The sequence below is a fragment of the Balaenoptera ricei genome, chromosome 6 (genome assembly GCF_028023285.1).
Source record: "Balaenoptera ricei isolate mBalRic1 chromosome 6, mBalRic1.hap2, whole genome shotgun sequence".
NCBI classification, from domain to species: Eukaryota; Metazoa; Chordata; class Mammalia; order Artiodactyla; family Balaenopteridae; genus Balaenoptera; species Balaenoptera ricei.
Window position 1 is genome coordinate 87,893,723 of NC_082644.1, and position 23,770 is coordinate 87,917,492.

At 37.3% G+C, this 23,770-nt stretch overlaps 1 protein-coding gene across 2 annotated transcripts in view; it reads left to right on the forward strand.

Moving 5' to 3' along the window:
* FRMPD1 (FERM and PDZ domain containing 1) overlaps window positions 1-23,770 on the forward strand; it is an 84,397-nt gene that overhangs the window by 26,293 nt on the left and 34,334 nt on the right. The window contains exon 2 of one of the 2 annotated variants that reach the window (XM_059926499.1): window positions 12,536-12,640. In XM_059926499.1, coding sequence (XP_059782482.1) covers window positions 12,540-12,640 — 101 coding nt within the window. In that variant the 5' untranslated portion in view covers window positions 12,536-12,539. Of the gene's footprint in view, window positions 1-12,535; window positions 12,641-23,770 lie in introns of those variants that run through there. The other variant, XM_059926500.1, reaches the window with a different exon arrangement.

Genomic DNA, 23,770 nt, shown 5'->3' on the forward strand with positions numbered 1-23,770 from the left:
CTAATGTGCCATGAAGTTTGGGAACTACTGGTTTAGAAATAATAGGTGTCACATTTAATTAGATAAGAAGGGAGCTGAGAACTAGAACCTAGAATTAGATGATGGAGGGAAGAGGAGTAGCTGAGTAGGTGTAGTCTGAGAGGCTGGAGGAGAGTGAGAAGACAGATGTCACAGGAGCCAAGGGAGGAAGGTCAAGAGATTTTAACAATTATTTATGTTAGTTTAAGAGAAAATGCTAGTTTGGTAATTTATTTTCTCTCATTATTCGAAAGGCTGGATGTTTGCCATGCATTTTGGTTTTTTGTTCGTGGTTTTTTCCTTGTGTCATCAGTTGGTTTATATCCTCAGACCTTGGGTATATTGGAGATTAAATGTTATAAGAAGATATATAGAGGGAGAGAGAGAGTTTGTTTATTACTGGTGTGTAGAAGTTCCACCATTGCATTTTGTGTTCCATTCATTCATTTGTCATTTATTCATTTAACAAACACTAAGTTTATTGAATATCTATTTATGTTGGGAACTGGAGATACAAAGATGACTAAGAGAAGAAACTCTGCTTTCAAGTTGTTTATTATCTGGTCCAGGCCAGCACACAATTTGGATTCATTTCACCTCCTAAATCATAGACTCCCAGGCTTGGAAGGCACATATTGATCTAGTCCCCAGCCAATTTTGACTGCCCCTTATAGGATCCCCGACCTGCTAATATCTTTTATATTTCTTGCACACCTCAGTGATGAAAAGCTCTCTCTTCACCTGGGTAGCCCAGTGCCATTTTGATAGCTCTGATTTATGAAAAGTCTTTTACAAGATGGACAAAATGGTTAAATGTTAAAGCTAACTCCCTGGGTGCATGGAGATTCGTGATTCTATTCTGTCTGATTTGTGTATGCTTTAAAATTTCCCTTAAGAAAAACTAAAGAGAAAAGTTGTTTACATTGAATTAAATTTGTCTTCTTGAACTTAGATAAATTTTTACTTTAGGTTTCATTCAGAGCAAGTCCAGACTCCTTTTACACATACAGTCCTTTTCAATACTTGTGATTGTCTGTAAAGTCTCCTAAGTCTTCACAACTTTACAATTTTGCCCAGGTTAGTTATTATCTCCGATATGTTGAAATTGAGGCCCATATGCAATCATGTCACCTGTAGGCACTGGTGGTTTGAGTTCCTTTGCTGTATTTATCTCTCATTTCTCTTTCATGTTGTATCACACTTGCTGGCTACTATAGTGTTGTGATGAACACTGTAATTTTATTTTCCCTTTAAGTGGAATGCTTTTATATTTCATTCTAAAATGATATTGAACTGCCTGGTATTTCTATTTTTTTAAATCAAAACAAGGAGACTAAACTACATAGAACGAATGATTTTCCAGCATCTTATGATATGCTCACCTATTTTATTATTTTTTCTATTTGTAAGCTAAAACATATTAATAGTTTTCCTTAAATTGAACTTTTCATTCTTAGGATAAATCCAACTTGATTATGGTGTATTATCCTTGTAATGTGTTGTTGCTGGATTTTGCTGGAGGTAATTTTTTTAATTAAAAAATGAGTTTATTAAGAAGAATTTTTATAGTACACAAAAGTCAAGAGAATAGTAAAATGAAGTTTAAATACCCATCTCCTAGCTTCAAGAATTATTAACATTTTCTGGCCAGGATCTTGTTTAGGAATTTTGTATTTAGTGAGTGAGATTGGCCTCTATGCTACTTTTTAGTGTAAGCTTTGTAAGATTTTAAATTCAGGGCTACCTTTGCATTATTAGAATAACTTGGTAGCATGCTATCATTTTTCTTTGTTGAAGAATACTGTCTATTAATTTTTGAGAGAGAGTTTGAAATAATTCTCTGATAAACACAACAACCTTCAAGTTCTGTGTGGATTTTTTAATAGATTTTTGAAAAATTCGCTTTCAAAATTTCTTCTGCAGTTATAGATTTACTCAAATTTTTAATTTTAGTTCTGGTTCTTTGCTTTGGGGGGTAAAGGTGTTGAAGTACCTCAGTTTCCTGGAGCTGATCGGCCTTAGGATAGCTGCAGATAGAAGTAGTTTGTGGAAACCATAGAATAAATGAGCCAAATACACTGACCACCTTGCCAAGCATCTCGTACCAGCAGGCAGAGAACAGAAAGGGGGTTGACCCTTTCCTGAGGTAGGGGCTGCATCTTACTCATCGCTCATTCTTGGTCACCTGCACTGAGTGTTTTTTCTTTTTTTTTTTTTTTGACATCTTTATTGGAGTATAATTGCTTTACAATGGTGTGTTAGTTTCTGCTTTATAACAAAGTGAATCCACTATACATATACATATATCTGCATATCTCCTCCCTCTTGCATCTCCCTCCCACCCTCCCCATCCCACCCCTCTAGGTGGTCACAAAGCACCAAGCTGACCTCCCTGTGAGTGTTTTTTCAATGAATGTGTGTTTAGTGAATTAGATTTATTTCTAAATAAATGGAATCTTCAGCACATCCAGGAAAGGTCAACATCTTGGATTTCCAGAGGCTACAACCAGGGTGTTTCATTGGTGAGAATCCTATTATCATCTTTCAATATGGGTCTTAGAATCTTCTCCTTTTAACACCCTACGTGGAAAGTATTTCTTCCACTATTCCCAAGGAACTGGTCTAGGAAAATCCCTTCACAGGTACAAATGCACTTATATACCAAAGGGTTGATATGGAAATCTTGGGAGACACCATTCTATGAGGCTGACCTTGTTACCCAGGAGTCTGCCCCTCAGGAAAATTGAAGGACTTAACAGGAAGACTCTAGAAAGATGCATTCCAAATATATCTTCCAAAACCACCCATATTACTTAGCTTATCTAAATTGTGTACAACATGTATGACACTCTAATGTTTTTTCCCTAATGTTTGTCTTTGCTTATTTCTCATTTTGTTAATAATAACTTGTATCAGAGTGGTTTACTGTTTTTGTCAATCTTTAAGAACCCACTGAATGAATAAGCATTTTCAGAACTCTAATGAAGAACTGATGAACTCATAAAAGTGCTAACAAAAGATCAAGATGAAAAAAAAATTAATTACATGGGGCTGAGTGAACTGATGAGGATGAGTATAATTTTTGTGACTTTCTGTTTGAATTAAAAAAAAAAATCCCACAAGGACTCAGAGGCAAAGAATATAGAAATCAATTTTCACTGCAAAGTAAAGGAGCTGTTACAGTGGAGGATTACTGGACTGAATGTCAATATTATGACATAGTATGAGTGTGTTTCATGTTTGGTAATTGCAATCATTGTTGCTTTTGTTGTGGTCATCCATGTACAATGCTTGGTGTCAGTCTATTTATCTCTTGTAAAAATAAAATACAGTGTGTGTGTGTGAAAAAAAAAAAGTCTTCTTTTAAAAATCAAAAAAAAAAGAACCCACATTAATTTTGTCTTTATTAAGTGAAACTTTATTCTAATTTTCCAGTTTATTTCTGCTTTTATTTTAATTTTGTTCATTCAGTCATTCAACAAACATTTATTGAGCCTATGTGACAGGTCCTGAGAGAGAATTAAAAGGGATAAGACATGTTCTCTATGCTCAAGTTTATGACAGTATAATAAGAGGAAAAATAGTGAAAGAAAAAAACCACTAAACTGACAAAAGACCTTCACTAGTAGGTTAAAAACATCACAGAATGACTCCCAGGGATATCTTTCAAGAACAGACTCTTGTAAAGCTTTTACATTCCCCAGAGAGAGAAATAATAAACGGAGTCTACATCTGTACCTAAATAATATGCTACAAAGCATATGAACCTAATCTTTTTCAAATTATCATATTCTTTTCCTCTTTTACTTTTTTAAAAAAATTTATTTTATTTTTATTTATTTTTGGCTGCATTGGGTCTTCGTTGTTGCACGCGGTCTTTCTCTAGTTGCGGGGGGCTACTCTTCGTTGCGGTGCGCGGGCTTCTCGTTGCGGTGGCTTGTCTTGTTGCGGAGCACTGGGCTCTAGGTGCGTGGGCTTCAGTAGTTGTGGCACGTGGGCTCAGTAATTGTGGCTCATGGTCTCTAGAGCGCAGTCTCAGTAGTTGTGGCGCACGGGCTTAGTTGCTCCGCAGATCTTCCCGGACCAGAGCTTGAACCCGTGTTTCCGGCGTTGGCAGGCAGTTGCTTAACCACTGCACCACCAGGGAAGCCGTTTTTTCCCTTGTAAAACTGATTTCAAGGCTGATTCCTTAGTCTTTACATTTAAGAACTTGAGCTGATGTGTAAGGAACCTTCCTTGAGGCATATACCTGAGAGCTGCTTTTTGTGCTCTTTATATTTGAAACATATTTTCCAGCTCAAGAAATTTACCTTTAACTCTTTCTTTGATTACAATTTTGTGCATTCCTTTTCTCTTTTCTCTGCTAGCTCCTATTATTTGTAAATTGAATATCCTCAATCTGATTGTAGCTCTGACAGTTTCACTTAAATTGCTATCTGGTTTTTTTTTTTTTTTAATTTCAATTTAGTGTAAGTGATTTTTAACTCTTCACTTTCTCTTCTATCCATTGCTGCCTCCTTTGATGTTTTTCATTTCTCATTAGCAGTTAATGGTTTCCTGAAGTTCTTTGTTATCACCTCTTGTATCCCTTTTGAAGGGTTTATATCCTTAATTGTCTATTTGTAAGATAGCTATCACCCTAATGTATTTGGTCTTCTTCTCCATTTGCAAAATATTTTGAGTTTGTTTCTTCTTAGTACTTTGTTCCAGACAACCAGAAGTGTGTACCATTTGAGGATTCACGCTCTTTAAGGGATTTTGCCAAATTGGTGTGTGCCCACAGGAGGGTGATCTAAAGTGGTCCTGTCTTATGAAGACCTGCTGAAGGAACTGAGGATGTTTAGTCCAGGGCAGAGGAGGCAAGATTGCTATGTTCAGGTCCAGAAAGACTGATGTATAGAAGAGGGAGATGATTTATTCTGGAGGGTGCGCTGGTGGTGGGGCGAGGAAGAGTGCTCGGAAGGCAACATTACTGTGGAGGACCGAAGCTGCGGAGACAGAGGTGTGGAATTTAGCTTTCTGTAAAGCAGCTGGTCTAACAATGAATGACAGAACAATTAGAGGCCGGATGACTTCTTGGCAATGGGATTGTAGAGAAGATTCAAATGTTTGGGAATTATCTAGGCTCTTATTTTCTTCCATTGGCTCGGCAATCCAGAGGCAAATATTAAAACCATTAGCAGGTCATTTTCTTGACTTTAAACTGTCCTGCTCAGGCTTTGCTGAGTCAGGGAGCACTTATAATGGCTTGGATGATGTCATTTGTTTGGTCTTCGGGGATTCCTAGATGAAGGCATGTACCTACCCACAGTCCAGATATATAATGCAAATTAATTCGTTTAATTAGAGCCATATATGTTTACAGAAATCAATTAGCTAAGCTGTATTTGTGTTTGTAATAATCCTCTGTAAGTAACCACTGCAGTTTGATGACCTTCGAAAGGAATGGAAAATCATTATGGATGAGTCTGAGATCCTTGGCAACACTGCGGTCATTTGGAGATTGAAACAACATAGTGGTCAGAGATTTTGTATCTTACAGAGATGTGGTGACTTCAGGAGTTCCAGCTACGCCAGGGGATGTGGGTCTTTGAATTTTGAGACAGAGCACAACAAATATCATCTTGTCTGCTTTTTAGATCTAGTAGAGACCTCAAGTCACATGGATGGAAAAACTGCAGAAGTCATCTGGTCCCTGAACTCCACTGTAAGGTCCCTTCTACATCCATGCAGAGTTAGTTATCCAGCCTCTGCTTGACTGCCTTCAGTGACCAGGATCATGCTAATTCTTGAGAAAACTCATCCTGTTCTTGGATCACTAGGAACACTAGAGAGGTCTAGCCTTAGCCTGAGCTGGAGTCTCCCTCTCTGTGGCATTCCCCCATTAATCTTGGCTCTGCGCCCCAGAAACATATGGCATATGTCTCTTCTACCTGGTGGTCTTTTGGCCACTTGGGAACCATGATCATATAGGCCACCTCCAAATCTTTGCTGAATAAACATTCTCTGATTTTTCAGTGAGTCTTTATATGACTTGGTTTTAAGTCTCCTTAGCATCCCAGACCCCTACAGGAAGGTGCTGAAAGTGTGATGCTGAGACATAAGGCAAACCAAGTTAACCTCCATATCCTATAATTGCTAGCTGACTCACTCCTGTTAAGGGCCTGACTGAGGCAATTGATACTTGAAAACAATATGCTGTAGGCTTTACTGGACATTTATTTTTGTATCCTTTGTGATTAGTCTCTGTGTTGTCAGGACACTAGAACCTACATTCTTGACCCTCCCTAGTAAGTCTCACAGAAATATGATGTGGTTTTGTGTCCTTGGCAAAAGGACATTAAATAATCCTTATTATAAAAGAGCTTTTGCAATAACAAGAAGGCAGACATTCTAGTAGAAAGATAAGGAAAAACCAGAAATAAAAAAGTAACAAAAAAGAACCATAAATGGCCATAGTGCATAAAAAATGTCCAGATATACAAGTAATCAAATAACTTCAAATCAAAACTATTGATATAATGAGCTCTGATCTGGAAATATGTCCGTGATATATTCACCAGTTAAAAAATGCAAGATGCAGACCACTGAGCATAGCATGATTGTATTTTTGTGGCCTATATATTTTAATATACGTAATATAGGTCTCTATAGATTTAGGGCAAAGTTAGAGTGAATACCCACCAAATTGTTAACAGTGATAATCTCTGGGAACTGGATTGGATGTTTGAAGAAAGATACTCAATTTATATAATTTTTAATGTGATGGAATTATATGTGACATTGACTTTTGTTTTCTATATTTCTCAAGAAATATATATTTAAACTAATAATTAGATGCTACTTTCCATCCCATTAACAAATATTTTAAAAATAATATCCAGGGCTTCCCTGGTGGCGCAGTGGTTAAGAATCTGCCTGCCAATGCAGGGCACACGGGTTCGAGCCCTGGTCTGGGAAGATCCCACGTGCCGCGGAGCAACTAAGCCCATGAGCCACAACTACTGAGCCTGCGCGTCTGGAGCCTGTGCTCCGCAACAAGAGAGGCCGCGATAGTGAGAGGCCCGCGCACCGCGATGAAGAGTGGCCCCCGCTCGCCGCAACTGGAGAAAGCCCTCGCACAGAAACGAAGACCCAACACAGCCAAAAATAAATATAAATTAATTAATTAATTAAAAAAAAATAATATCCAATATATATGAGAATGTGGATTGTATTTACTTTTGTTTTCTGTATTTTTCAAAATATAAACATTTAAATCATACGTAGGCACTATTTTCCATCCTGTTAGCAAATATTTTTAAAATGATAGTATTCAGTATTTACAAAGGTCTGTCCTGGCAGGAGTGCAAATTGGTACCTTCTTGGAAGCAACTTGACAGTACACATTCCAAATTCTTAAAAATGAACATATGCTTAAATCCAGTAATTTCATTTCTCGGAATTATCCCAAGAAAATACCTGGGAAGTAGCCATTTACCATGAATAAGGATATTCATTGTAAAGCTTTCATAATAGTGAAAAATTGGAAACAGCACAAACATCCAATGATAGACTTATTGAATAAATTATGATATGGCCGAAGAAAATAATACTATGTAGCAATTTAAAATGATATAAATGCTTAAATTAATATGGAATTATGTTCATGAAATATTAAGTGGGAAATCTATAATATCTCATTTTAATAAAAATATATAGCATGTATAAATGTAGAAAAAGAATGAAAATTAACAATTGATAACTCTGGGAGGTAGAATTACAGGAGAGTTTATTTTTATAGTTTTCTGTGTGTTTTACTACAAGCATATATTCACTTTTTAAAATTAAATTAAATAATTAAAAGTAGTTAAATAGTTCTAAAAAATAGTACTAAGGGCTTACAATAGAAATCAGCAGTCCCTTCCCCACTCCTCCTCAGCTTCTAATTTCTTATTTTAGAAGCAACCTCTTACAGCTCTTCTAGCTGTTTCCTCTGTTTTATTCTTCCATATATCTGAGAAATATGCTTGAATTACTGTTTCCTAATTTATTAATTTTATATATTATCTAATTTTTATGGTAGATGAGAATTTAACTCTTATACCACTATACTAGCTTTCCTTTACCATGTTCTCCCAGCATCATTATGTCACTGTTTTTGAGAAATCATTTTTCAGTGTTTACATTATTATGGCAATGTAAATATTATTCAGTGCTGAGCCAAGTAGTGAACTGTAATTTTGTTTCCTTTCTTGTACAACTTTTTGTTTTGGATTTCATAATTCTCTGGTTTTGATTTGCTTAGTTTTCCACATACTTATTGCTAATACTTTTTCACACCTTCCAACAGCCTCTCAGTGAAATTTTCTGCAGAAACACATTAGATAACCTATCCATTCTTATTTCTTTTCCCTAAGACCTGTGTCTTCATGCACCAGTCTATACAAGTTGCTCTCTAGGTCTTATATACAGGCATTACCATAGTACATCCCTTCACGGTCATCTTGGGTGCTCCTTTTGCCTCTTGTCTGTATTTCTTCCCCAGTTTCCTGGATCCCATTCCTTCGTTCTTTATTTACTTCCTTGTTTTGCTGGAATACATCCTCTAGTAGCATCCTGAGAAAGTGTATATGAGAGGTAAATTTTTTGAGACCTGAACATTTTTAAATGTCTTTACTATTTGATTGGTAGTTTGGCTTGGTATAGAATTCTAGATTGAAAATTATTTTCCTTCAGGAATTTGAAGGCATGGCTTCCATGTGTTCAGGCCTCCATTGTTGTTACTAAGAAATCTAATGCCGTTTTTATTCTCAATTATTTGTATGTGATCTATTTTTTTCTCTCAAAGCTTTGAAGATATTCTCTGTTTATTCTAGTTTCTGAATTTTTACAACGTTATTTCTTGATGTGGGTATTTTTTCATTCATTATGCTGGGCAATTAGTAGATGTTCTTAATCTGGAAACAGGCTTCTCAGGGAAACTTTACTGACTTATTTAACAATTTCCTTACCTCCATTTCCTTTACTCTCTCCTTACAGAGCTCATGTTGGATGAATATTGGACCTTCTGGATTGATAACTATACATTTCTAATTTTTTCTTTTTTCCCTGTCTTTGGCTTTTGGTTACTTTTTCTATAATATTTCATTGACTACATTTCTCAACTTTTCAACTGAATTTTTATTCCAGCTATCTTACTTTTAGTTTCCAAATTCAGGTTCTCTGGTTGTGCTATTTCAAAGAAAATTCTCTTCTTGTTTCATGGATGTAATACCTTATCTTTCTGAGGATCTGAATTGTAGATTAACATTTTTTCTTCTGTTTCCTGCATTGTCTCTGTTCCTTCTGTTTGTTTTGATCTGATTTTTATAATACAAGTTTCCTCAAATATCCATTCATGTGTAAGAGTGAAGCATTAAAAACAAATGACTGGAAGCTTTGCATGACTGGTGGGGCTCACTGACAGGTCACTGACAGATTTCAAGGCAGGGTGATCTGGCAGCAAGTTGCCATAAGCATCAATATCTGAAGGTCTTTTCTCTGGTGCTGTTTAGTTCTCCACAAAAGGATTCTCTAGTCTCTTACTTTAGATGTAAATTCCTAGCTGCCAGTATTCTGGGAACTGGGCAAAGGAGGTCTTGTCGTTTAGTAAGAAGAATTTTTCTTAATCCTTCTGTTTTCACTCCTGTATTCTGTGTTGTGCCTGGTCTCCCCAAATGTGCAGCCTCTCTTGAGGATTCTCTAAAGAATAAGTCTTTTGCCCCCAGAAGGCTAGGGAAGGAATGGTTGTCTAGGTGGGCAAGTGCAGTGGGCCTTTGGGGCCTGTGAATATAATTGCTGCTTTATGCAGACCTGTTTCCACGTTTTCAGCCCTATGCCTCATCCCTGCTTTCTCCTATAGCTGCTGCCTCTAATTCCTGAGCCATCATAGGGCAAATGAGCACATTTTCCATCAGAATCCCTTTCTGCAAGCACAAGCACATTGGTTTCTGTTTCCTTTGCTCTGCTCAGTTATATCTCCTCCAAACAATTTCTATCTTCCAGACATTGTTGACATCTCTCGTCTATGGTCTTCTCTCTTGTTCTCTTTATTCTGTTGGTTTATCCCCTTTTTATTCCTTTAATTTATAAGATTAGGAAAAAAAAGAGATTAAGACATTGTTTCAATTCACCATGTTTAGCCAGAAATCTACTCTCATTTTTATAATTTTAAAAAGTGAGCTGTACAGAACTGAAGACAGTATTCAGGTCTGCTGTCCCCATTGGAGAAAAAAGCTAGACTGACACATCCCTTGATCTAAATAGAATTTATTTTTGGTTGCAGCCTATGTTTTACACCCATTAATTTGTATTTGGCTGCCATTTGATAAAAAGTGTAAGTCTCCGTGTTTCTAAAGTGATGAGTTTGGGTGTCCTGCTTTCATTTTTATATGAAAATTGTTAGTGCACTCCTAGTATAGACCCCACTATTATTCTGCTGATTACTGATAGATTCTAGTTGCTAATATTTTATTTGGGATATTTACTTTAATATTTATAAGGGAGATTGTATTTTTGCCTTATTGTAGTGTTTTTATCAGAATTGGTATCAATGTTATACTGACTGATTAAAAAGAATTTGGAAGATTTCCTTCTTTATGCTCTAGAATAGCTAACATAGCATTGGGGAAGATAAACTAAGCTGGCTAAAAGCAGCATGATATCCTGGATTGGATCCTGGAACAGAAAAGGAGCATAAATGGAAAAACTGATGAAATCTGAATAAAATTTATAGCTTAGCTAATATTAGTGTACCCATGTTAATTTCTTAGTTTTGACAAAGTTACAATGATTATGTAAGATGCTAACATTAGGGAAAGCTGAATGAAGGGTATATTGGAACTCACTGTATTATCTTTGCAACATTTTTACACATCTAAAATTATTCCAAAATTAAAAGTATCTATTTAAAATAAAACAAAAAAATTGTCAGGGTGAGCTACGTCTTATAGATTTGTAAGAATTCACCTTTGAACCTGTCTGCCTGGAATTTTTTGGAGTGTGCTCTTTAACAACTTTCTCTTCTATGGTAATTGTCTTTTTAGATTTTCTATCTCTTCTAGGGTCATCTTATATCATTTATATTTTCCTTGAAAACCATCCGTGTTATTAAGGTTTCCAAATGTGTTTGTGTAGTGTTAAGCAACATAATCTCTTATAATTCTTTTTTATTTTCTCTCTATCCATGGTTATTTCACAATGTCATATCTTATTTTGTGTGGATATTTATTGGGTTGTGAAATTAATTGGGTGAGTTGAGACCAGTATTTTAAAAAGTAAATAGAAAAATATAAATATATATTGTTTTAGGAAAATTTAATCTCAAGCATATATACTATTTTTCTTGGTAACCTGATAATATCTATCAAAGCACAAATGCTTCTAAATTTTGACCTCGCAATTCAGAATCTGGAAACTTATCCAAATATATAATTGCATATATGCAGAAATGATATTTGTACAACATAACTCACTGCAGTATTATTTAGAATAGCAAAAGATTGGCAATAACCCAAATGTCTATCAAGGGAAGACTACTTTTTAAATTACAGTACATTCATACAATGTAATGCTCAGTAGCTGTCAAAAAGAATGAAGAGGCATTCTTTGTATTAATGTGGAAAGATATCAAGGAAGAAAGCCTGGTGCAGAACAATGTGTATGGTGTACTATCCTTTGTGTTAAGAAGAGGACACATAAAATCTATATTTGTATTTGCTTGTATAGGCATACAGAAACTCTGGAAAGACAAATATCTCAAGTAGGAGAGGAGTGATTATTGTATGGGTGTGGGAACTGAGTGGCTGGGGGCAGGGAAGGATAGAGAGGAGAAAGTTCACTGTACAAAAATCTTTTTTTTATTATTATGGTAAGAACGCACTTAACGTGAGATCTACCCTCTTAACAAATTTTTAAGTGCACAATACAGTAACTGTGTATCCTTTTTTTTTTTTTTTTTTTTACAATCTGGGGTTTGAATTATACAAATTCAAAATTTCCTATTCAAAAATTAGATATAAAATATTGAGCAAAAGAAGCAGCACTCAGAAGAGTTGGCACAATGTGATTAGAATGCTTCCATGTCCATGCAGTTCCTGACGCAGGCAAAATGGAGCTGTGCCGTCCAGGGATGCACACTTAGTTGAGGTGGGAGGGGCAGTGTCACACAGAAGGTGTGTCTCTGACAATGGGTCACAGTCACAGCTTGAGAAGGCTTATCTATTTTATTCCCTAATCCTTATGTTGAACCGTTTAAGATGTAAAGCCTATCTGTGTACCACAAGACTGTGGACTCCTTAGGGCAGAGGGCTGCTAACGTTGTTCTCTCTGTAGACACTGAGCATCTGTGTATGTTAATTTCAGATAGAAAGAGAGCCCTAGTTATTTGATCAGCATGTCTTAAAATTGGCAAATACAGGAAGCATCATAGTGATTTGTCAGAATCCTCTTCCAAATATTTTGATTAGCTTCTTAAGAAAACTCTTCTTCCTTTTAGGTAAATGGAAGTGCTGGAGACCAGTTTATTCCAGACACGGAAAGCACACAGAATAGAACAAATGGTGGCAAGATGGCTCCGGCGCTCCCGGGACAGCTCGGCCCGGTAAGGCTCCTGGGCTGACAGAGATTTCTGTCTGTAAGGGTTCGGTGTCCCCGTGGGAGGAAGTTTTGCAGTCTTGGCAGCGTCTGGGGATCACTGTCTCCGGCTTGCTTTGCTCTTAACACCCTGTGATGGAAGAAGTGTAAATGGGTCAGCAATTTCGCTGGAGTGCCTTTCTCTCTGTCCCTCCCTCTGCATCCTTCAAGGGGCACCCACAGACACACAGAGATACTCACACATGCATTTACAGAGACACGCACATTCACACACAGATGGACTTATACACACTGACACACTCGCACACATGTGCCTACACTCTGGAACACACACTGTTTTGAATCCACACTCACACATGATCACTGTCCCAGTCTCTGGCTGTCTCACACACGCCCCTTGTCATAGTACTTGATGTCAGGCAATCTGCTGTTTATACTCTTGCCCTGTCTTTGTTTACAGCAGCTGTTCCTTCCTTGCAGTCCCTATTTCATTCTAAACAAAATGAAATGAAATCAAATACAGATTTGATTTGACTGCTACAAGAGAACTTAAAATATGTTCTGTTTCAAAGCACTCATTTTCAGTCTCAGATTTCCCATCTGGCGCTGACACGGAGATGAAATATCACGTGTCAGGTGTTTCTGAGACACATATTCTTCCAAAGGAACTGGAAACAGCTGTTGTGCTGCTGAGCAATAAACCTTGCTCAGGGCTGCACTGCCCTCTGGCCAAGTGCTCAGATCCTCAGACGCTAGGATGGGATAAGGCTGGGAGAATTAGCCCTATTTTACAGGTGAAACCCCGAGGCTCAGAGAGTGACTAGTTTATGACCATCCCCACCCCCTGCTCTGAAACCTTTGATGGGTCCTCATCTCCTATAGTATGAATTTAAACATTTTTTGGTTAGACATTCAAGGCGCTCCATGGTTGACCCACAGTCCGTTACAGCTATTTGTCTTACTGTTCTGCTTCATTAACATCATACTCCAGCTGAAATGATCTACTTGCTATTCCCCTACTACAAGCACCCAACTTCCCCTTCCACCCCTTAGACCTGGGTTTCTGTGCCACATCCCTTCCTCCCATCTCCGTGTGTCGAGAACCCACTCACAGTTCAAGGTCTAGCTGAAATGCTGGGTCTCCCATGAAGTGTTCCCCAGCCCACAGTCAGAATTAATCTCTCCCAAGGGGCCCCATAGTATTTGGTTTGTAGCATCAGCATTGTGCTTCTTCTGGTGTGTTCAACTTAAATTTGAGCACATCCCTTTTCTTTCTTCTAGACCACAAGTTCTATGGAGGGCAGGGAAAGTACCGGCCACATCTCATAGCCCAGAGATGATTGAGTTCCAGGAGATTGCAAGTAGTCAAGTAGTGCTTGGTGAATGAATGGGAAAACTCCTAGGTACATTGTTTTCTAAAGTGGATTCTGCAAAACCTAGTCCTGTGTGATGCTCTCTACTAAAAAAATGTTCCATGGCCAGATATATTTAGGAAGTGGTGCAGCCTATATCCCACTCCTACCCACCCACTCTTGGTGATTCATAGTGCATTTTAGCACATTAAAGGCTCTGAGAAGTGCTGCAGAAAAAGACCTGTGTAACTTTAACTTGATGTTGCCTGAATATTTGACCTTGGAACTCTCTAATATCTAGCTTCTCTCACAGAATGTAAACAAAAGGCAACATTGGCCTGTAGGAAGCTTTTTTTTTTTCACATCTATTTTGAGATATGTTTTACATACCATAAAATTCACCCACTTAAAATGTACAGATTTATTTAGTGTATATACAGTTTATATTTAGTATATATACAAAATTATGCAACAATCACCACAGTCTAATTTTAGAACACTTTCAGTACTCCAAAAAGAAACCCCATAACTGTTAACAGTCATTCCCCATTTGCCCCTCCCCCAGCCCTAGGCAACCACTCATCTACTTTCTGTCTCTATAGATTTGCTTATTCTGGACATTTCACATAAATAGAACCATACAATATTTGGTCTTTGTGCCTGGCTCCTTCACTTAGCATAATGTTCAAGGTTCACTCATGTTATAGCATGTTTGGCATGTAACATTATTGCCAAATAATATTCCATTATGGAATATTTTCTATGTCCATCAGTTAATGTACACTTGGGTTGTTTCCATTTGGGGCTATTATGAATAATGCTGCTATGAACATTTGTGTAAAAGTTTTCCTTTGAACGTATGTTTTCATTTCTCTTGGGTTTGTACTTAGGAGTGGAGTAGCTGGGTAATTTAGCAACTTGATGTTTAACCTTTTGAGAAACTGTCAGACTGTTTTCCAAAGTGGCTACACCATTTTACATTTCCATCAGCAGGGTATGAGGGTTCCAATGTCTGCACATCTTTGTCAGCACTTGTTATTATCTGTTTTTTTTTTAATAGACATCCTAGTGGGTGTGAAGTGGTACTGTATCTCATTGTGGTTTTGATCTGTATTTTCCTGATGGCTAATGATGTTGAGCATCTTTCCATGAGTCTAGTAGGAAGTTTGTTTTCCAAGTGCTTGAGAAAGAGCAGAAAAAGAGGGAAAGCTTCCTGGCAGTGTCCATGGAAGACATTATTTCTGTGTTTCTAGGATAAATCACATGTAACCTTATTTAAATTGTTTCTCATCTCTAATCCTGCAACCTTGATTCAGGCTGGGTTCTTGGTGTCCTCAGATTACTTGAAAATGATCAAGAACTGGAAAGCATAAATAATTGCAGTTTCCCTGAAGTAGAGTAAATGGTACCACCTGCCACCCGGTTGCTTAATCAAGAGACCCGTGAGTCAAACTGAATTTTCCTCTCTTCCTCACACTCTGTTTCCACCCCATCAGCAACTCTTGTCAGTTCACCTTCAAACATATCTCCGATCTGTCCACCTCTCTGTCCCTGGAGGGCACTGCCGTGGTCACTCACTCTTTCTCTGCTCCACCCTGAAGCCATAGTGGACTCTTCGGGATACAAACTGCTCGTGTCCCACATTCTCGCCCCAGGCTCTACCCCACCCCAAACCATTCAGTGGCCCACCTGCCATTGCGCCACGGCCTGCAAGTCCCTTTATGATCTGTTCCTGGTCTAACTCTCCAACTTCATCTTGTTCCTCCTGCTTCCTTGGCAGAGTGCTTACCCCCCTCACCACACTTTATAATAACATATCCATTTATTTACTTGTTCTTTGTTTACCCTCCCCCACCTGTTTATTATATGACTCTTCTCCTCCAACCCTCCTGCCACATATGAGACCAAAGACCATGACTGCCTTGTCTTACAAAGTATCTTCAGCCCTAGAAGAGTGCATACATAGTATGTAGTAGATGTTCAATGAATTTTTATTGATTAAGGGCTTTCATAGTAAGGGACTATATTATTTATTTATATTTATTTAAAATATATTTAAATTTTACATCCTTTCTTCTTCCAAGAGGAATTTTTGATGGCTTATAGTTTTAAAACACATAAAAACTTTTAAATAAAGACTGGAAATTTTGTAAATAGATTGCAAACCAATTAGATGTAGGATTTAGCATTTGAGTACTAACATTGGCTCTGAGTTTCCTGATAGCCAGGTCAAGAAATGAAAGAAGTACATTGAAGTGTTTTTTATAGTCCAGAAAAAAGGCAACATAGGGACTTCCCTGGTGGCGCAGTGGTTAAGAATCCGCCTGCCAGTGCAGGGGACATGGGTTCGAGCCCTGGTCCGGGAAGATCCCACATGCGGTGGAGCAACTAAGCCTGTGCGCCACAGCTACTGAGCCTGCGCTCTAGAGCCTGTGAGCCACAACTACTGAGCCCGCGCGCTTAGAGCCTGTGCTCCACAACAAGAGAAGCCACTGCAATAAAAAGCCCATGCACTGCAATGAAGAGTAGCCCCGGCTCTCAGCAACTAGAGGAAGGCCATGCACAGCAACGAAGACCCAACGCAGCCAAAAATAAAAAAATAATAATAAATAAAATAAATTTTAAATAAAAGGAAACAGAAGTTAATCTGCAGTCATATAATTTTACATGCATCTTTTAGCAATCCTGTTTTTTTTTCAGACTTTTAAAAGCTTCCACTCATTTCAGCCAGTTGTACTTGCTTACTCATAATTGCCATTTTTTCCATAAAAGTTAAACTTTATCTCTGACACTAATTGAATTGTCTAGGAGGAAATTAGTCAAAAATAACAATTTCCATTTCCAAACATTATTAAACAAATTGTTAACTTTTATGAACCTTGGTAATGTTAGAGCTTTATAATGCATCTTAAAATGGATGTTTTTCTGGGGAAGAGTGTCAACTTTTAAAGTTGCTTTGATTTCTTCAATTTTAAATTAATTTTCAGTGGGTGGTTATTGTTAAAATCACTAGTCAAATTCGGATAGTGGCACTCAGTTTGTATGTATGTGTGTGCTTGTGTAGATTGGAAGCCTAGTGATACCTATAATTGTAGAAACACAGAATTACTCAGATATTATTAAGATGACTACTCTCTTACCACTTAATTTCACATTCCAATATAAAAATAACATTTACAGTATCAATGCTTTTTTAGAAATAACTAACCCCCCAAGTGGTCTCTGTGACATGTTTTGAATTTCTGTAAAAATAGTGTAATACAAACTACTTAATAAAAGCTGCAACATAGTGACATTACATTATAAACTAATTTTTAACCATTTTGCTTTGAACTAAATTGTAATCTTCTTAACAGCTTTGTTAACTAGGGAGGTGATAAACTGAGAATGACATGTTATAGAATACTTTTCTACTTAATTATGCCATTTTTTTGTCTCCTACAATTTTCAATTTTTATATAAATGATATTCTCTTGGTGATTTCTTTGATTGCTTCTAAGCTTAGAAAATCCTCACCCAATAAGTAATTTAATTAATTAATTTTCAATTTGATAGTTTAAGATATTTTATTTTCAATTTTTAAATTTGGAGTTTATTTTCGTATAGGTTGTGAGATGTAGATCTAACTTGGTTTTTTCCAAAATAAGTAATGTTTGCATCACCATTAACTGTGAGTGATCTTTCCTTTCTTCACTTTATTATATATGAAATTCTTGTGTCTGTGAGTGGGAAATTGTATCTCTTCCTGGACTAGCTGTTCTGTTCCATTGATCTAATGGCCTGTTTTCACACACCTGTATTAAAACTATTTACATTTATTATCTATTAAACTAGACTTTTATTACCCTTCATTTTCCACTTTTTTACTCTTACCTACCTATTCTTCCATGTGAACTTTAGAATAATTTTATTGTATTATTAAAACAATTTTGCATAAGATTGACTGAATTCTCTTATGCTTAATCAGAAATAGTTTTATAGAGCAAGACTTAAAAAAAATAAAGAGCTTGATGAATTTGATGCCTTCTTCTTGGTGCTTGGTTTTATCCTCAGGGTTTAAAAAGATTTCTTTCCTTCAATTTATCTTGAATCTTAATACTAGTGAACACACATGCACATGTTTACGCACATGTGCACACACCCACATGTACACACAGGCATACATATTCACACATATGCACACACGCACACACACATGCATCATGGCATCATTGTATCAGAGCCCTGGCTATTGGTTTTGCACTCTTTACAAATTTACTTGTTCATTATAACCATAGTCTGTTTACTAATTATAGGGATGGTATCTTTGACCTTTATAATACTCCTAATGATGTAGAAAGACCATTTCAGGTACCAATTTTTTATTGCTTTTTGACCCATGGGCAAAAGCGGAAAGATTCGAACAGAACAGGTTAGAAGGCTCCTGTGCTGCATCTGCAGGGTTGCCATTGTCTCCTGAACCTCCTTTTTAGAGTAACAGTGGAATAATTTCTCCTCCTCTCAACTGTAGGCCTTTGCACTGTACTTACAATATGTACATTCAGTGGTCCCCTAGAAACTTTCACAGCCACAAGCATAGTCCTATGATTATGACTACATGATAAATTTCTTTCTGGTACAGGCTGCTACTTCTATTTCTTCTTTCTTTGAATAAACTTTAGATTAAAAAGCCAGCTTATACCAGACATTAGCTTTTAAAATCACTCAAGCTGAACATAATACAGTGTTTAACCATAGATTCAAAGTAGTTTCTCCACATCCTGCTGGAACTCAAAGGTGAATTCTTTGTTGTTACAAGATAGAGGCAAAATACATTTTCCAACGTATTAGAGAGCAGATAAAAAGCCAGAGAATATTTGAAACCTAATCTATCTCTATCTGTTATTTTTTCTTCTCAGCATTATTGATCAACTCAGTATGAACTTATGACCCATAAAATACAGAATTAGTCTACACGAGGCTATTTTCATGATAAATTTTACATGTTTTTTCTAGTTCTACCTTAGGCTTGATCCAGTTATCTGACAGGAATTCTATTAGTGTCGCCAGGTCTTATGCTGTTCCAAAGTAAAATCACAGCAATGACCTCAGATTTATGATTTGAAACCATTACAGAGGCATCAGACATAGGTTTTTGGATTGTCGGCGCTTAGTTTGATATTTATAAGGTTCTTCGGAGGAGGAAATTTTGCTACAGAGATCATTTCCTTCAGTTCTCTGTCAAATATTGAACATTCTTTGTGAGGAGAGGCCACGGTTTGGTCCTGTTCTTAAGCAATCCCTTTCCAAACAAAAGCTGAAATGTGGCCTTTGGGGAAAATGTCAAAAAACAGACTTTGGGCCAAAGTTCCTGATACCATCCAGGGATTAGTCAACACAGCAGGGCTTCATTTGTCTACCATTGTTGAGGAGCACACCATTCCAAATGGAAAAGTCAGATAAATGAAGCCTACCCACTTGAAAAGCATCAAAATGGATTCTGTTCTAAACATGGTAAGGTCTGTGTTTTTCTTTTGGTCTCCAAACATTTATTAAGCCGTGCTCTATGCCTAGCATTGAGTTCAGCACATGGGGCAAGAAAGACACGGTTTTGCCATATGAGCTGTTGTCTAGAAAGGACAAGAGACTTCACACTGGTCATTTCAAATATGATATGTGTTTCAAAAAGGGATGTACAGGTTCTGTGTACAGGTTCAGCAGAGGGAGAGGAATATTTCTGCCAAAATCAGAAGATCGAGTAGGAGCTGGGCAGATAGTGTATGGTTGGGTGTTTTGGGAAATTTCTAAAGAGTGTTATGTTAGGGGTTGGGTGGTATTCTAGGCAGAGGGAAGCCCTTGTGTATTTGAGGAGCTCCAAGGATATTAGTTTGACTGGAACAAAGATATCGAGAGAACAAATGGCTTCATTGTAGAGGCTTCAGTGGTGGGCAGGCACTGTATTAAGCCATATTAAGGATTTTGGATTAGGCCATTTAGTCAGGGCAGATATATGAGCAGGTTTGCATTTATAATATCAGTCTGGTTGCTGGATGGAGAGTCATTCAGGTGAGACAAGAATGAAAAGTGGGGAGACCAGCTAGGAGACTGTTACAGAAATCTTCTTCAGGACAGGTAACAGGGTCCTGAAATAGAATGGTGGTCATGGAGACAGAGATAAGTGGACATCTTGGAGATCTTTTGTAGTACTGACGGATAGGATATTAGGGGTGAGAGCAGGGTAAAGTCAAAGATGACTCCCAGGAGTCTGGCTTGAGCAACTGAGCCTCGTCCTGATACCATTTACTGAGCTCTGGGACATGGAAAAGATGGGTCTTGATTAGGACGATTGTCATAAGGCTGAGCTATATTTCAAATTAAGCAAACAAAGGACAAATGACAAACATTGAACTCTGTCACTTACATTCAAATTGTCTGCTATTTATTAGTGGTTAAATATACATTTCCACCTTTGCTAATCATATTAGAGGTACTATTTTGCATCATGCTCTCTATATATAGTATTTTGCTCATGTATTCACCTAATAAGCACAGATGCTTTCTGTGGGCAAAGTTCTTCACTCGGTATGGTGAGAAATACAGAGGTGGGTAAAAAGTGGTTCCTGCATTCCGAGAATTTACAGTCTATTCGGGGTGATGATATATGGAATCAGTTATCACTGAAGTTGAGGTGCTCTAGGCCAGAAGAGCTCAGAGCTGAGAGAACTTGTGTCTAGCTAGGAAATCAGAGAAGGCATTTTGGAAGGGGCAGCATTTGAGCTGGGCTTTGATTGGCCTCACATTTTCCTGAGAGGTAGCTGCATGAACTGAGGCCCAGATGCAAAACTGGTGCAGCAGGTAAGATTAGGCTGGAGTGACAGCCTGGGAAGGAGAGTGGGTAGGGAATGTTGGCCAGGGCCTGAGACTTAAAGACAAAGAAACATGAGGGTAAGGTTGAGGAGTTTAACTTTTATCCTGTGGGTGATGGGGAGCTGTGGGGACAGAATAATTGATCTCTCCCTTAGGAAGGGGGTTTGAACCACAGTTTAGAAGATACTCTGGAAGGGTATTTTCTAAGCTGTGTTTCCATGTATGTCTAAGATTCACAGGCTTGTGGTACTTCATTGATGTAGAGTCTTGGGGCAATTCCTTACTGTGCTTGATTTATCTGTTCTCTGTTGAGTGGTTTCAAGTTTTTCCACTATTCTAAATAAAGCTATGGTAAATATTTTTGAATATTCAAGAGCTAGGGTCTTTTGAGTTCATACTCTGTTCTAGGACTTTATGGCACAGGGAACACAGAGATGAATAAAAGTCACCCTTATCTTCTAGGAATTCATAGTCTAGTGCAAATAATATTTTATTTTGGGGGAGGGCAGTTATTACTTTGAGGAATGTCAGTCAAAATGGTAACAGAAGGTCAAAGAAAATGATCAAATTTTAAATTCATATTATAATTTCCCTGATTATTTTCCAGAGAGATTGAATAGCCAATTTATACAGTTAGCCTTAAATACCAGGGCCCACACATGTTGGGCTTTATTATTTTTATTCATATTTGGTGCTTTAGTAGATATGTAATAGTTCTCTGTAGTCCTTTCAGTTATGCTTCTTCAGTGACTAGGGTTGTGCATTTTCTGTTATTTACCAGCTTTATTTCTTCATGTGCAAGTTGTCAATTCACTTGCTTTGAGCATGTGAAATCTGGGTATTTACTGCATGTATTTATGCCCATTCTGCATATATTTTTATTGTAAGCTTTTTCCCTCTAGGATTTTATTTTTTTAATTGATTTACTTATTTTCAACAGTTCTATTTAGATATAATTTACATGCCATGCAGTTCACCCACTTAAAATGTACAAGTCACTGGTTTTTAGTGTATTCACAAGGATGTACAGCCATCACCACAATGAATTTTAGAAGATTTCCATCACCCCAAAAAGAAACTCCATATGTATTAGTAGTCACTCTCCATTTCCTTTCAAAACCCTCCTTCCCCAGCCCTAGGCAATCACTAATCTACTTTCTGTCTCTATAGATTTACCTATTCTGGACATATCACATGAATGGAATCATACAATTTGTAGTCTTTTGTGGCTGACTTCCTTCACTTAGCATAATGTGTTCAAGGTTTATCCATGTTATAGTATATATCAGTATTTCATTCCTTTTTATTGCTGAATAATAGTCTACTATGGAATATTGTCTTTGTCATTTCATTAGTTGATGTATACTTGGGTTGTTTCCACTTTGGAGCTATTATGAATAATGTTGCTGTGACCATTTGCATGCAAGTTTTGTGTGGACATATGCTTTCAGTTTTCTTGGGTATGTACCTAGGAGTGGAATTGCTAGGTCATATGGTACTCAATGTTTAGTCTTTTGAGGAACTGCAAGACTGTATGAGGGTTTCATTTTCTCCACCTTAGCCAACACTTGACCTATCTTTTTGATTATAGCCATCCTAGTGGGTGTAAAGTGTTATGTCACTGTGGTTTTGATTTGTATTACCATAATGGCTAATGATCTCTTCTTGTGCTCCTTGGCTGTTTGTATATTTTCTTTGGAGAAATGTCTATTCAAATTATTTGCCCAGTTTTTATTTGGGTTATTTGTCTTTTTTGTTTAAGTGTATTATAAGAATTCTTTATGTATTCTAGATGCAAGGTCCTTATTAGATATATGATTTGCAAGTATTTTCTCCCATTTTGTGGGTTGTCTTTTCACTTTCTCAGTGGTGTCCTTTTTTTTTTTTAATAAAATTATTTATTTATTTATTTATGGCTGTGTTGGGTCTTTGTTGCTGAGTGTGGGCTTTCTCTAGTCGTGGCGGGGGGGGGCTACTCTTCATTGCGGTGGCTTCTCTTGTTGTGGAGCACGGGCTCTAGGCATGCGAGCTTCAGTAGTTGTGGTACGCGGGCTCAGTAGTTGTGGCTCATGGGCTCTAGAGCACAGGGTCAGTAGTTGTGGCGCACGGGCTTAGTTGCTCCACGGCATGTGGGAATCTTCCCGGACCAGGGCTCGAACCCGTGTCCCCTGCATTGGCAGGCGGATTCTAAACCACTGCACCACCAGGGAAGTCCACAGTGATGTCCTTTTAAGCAGAAAAGTTTTTAATTTTGAAGAAGTTCAGTTTATCTATGTTTTCATTTGTTGCTTGTGCATATCTAATATGACACCAAGGTCACAAAGATTTATTCCTATATTTTCTCCTAAGAGTTGTATAGTTTTAGCTCTTGTATTTAGGTCTGTGATTCATTTTGAGTTAATTTTTGTGTACAAGATGAAGTTATAAACTTTTATCACTTAACATTTCTCCTTGTGTCCTATTCTGTTATCTAATCTTTTATTTATTTGTATTTATGTATTAGCTATTGAAATTCACATTCAAACCATCCATCTTATATCTTATGCCTGTCTCTAATTTTCTAATCCTTAAAAATGTGCCTCCTCTCTGGAGGCTGGCATAAAGGGTCCATATTTAGTTCTAGCTTTTATAATTCTCTTTTGACCTTTTTGAAATATAATACTTTGTATGGTGTTTAGTACTGCAGTGTGGTGATTATGTCACCATGTTGAGTTATTTCTGGCTAGCCACCTAATATTTTAAAAGATTTTCTAAAGTTTCTATTCCGTTTCATTGGTGAAGACCACGCCATGCAGTTTTGATCATCGCCTCTGTCTGATAGGAGCAGATTAAGACTGTGATCTATAGAAGAGAGGAAGATGGGTGTATGCACACACAAGTGTACCCACACATGAGTGTGTGCTTGCACATCTTGTTTACCCTCATTCTTGCAGCAGTAT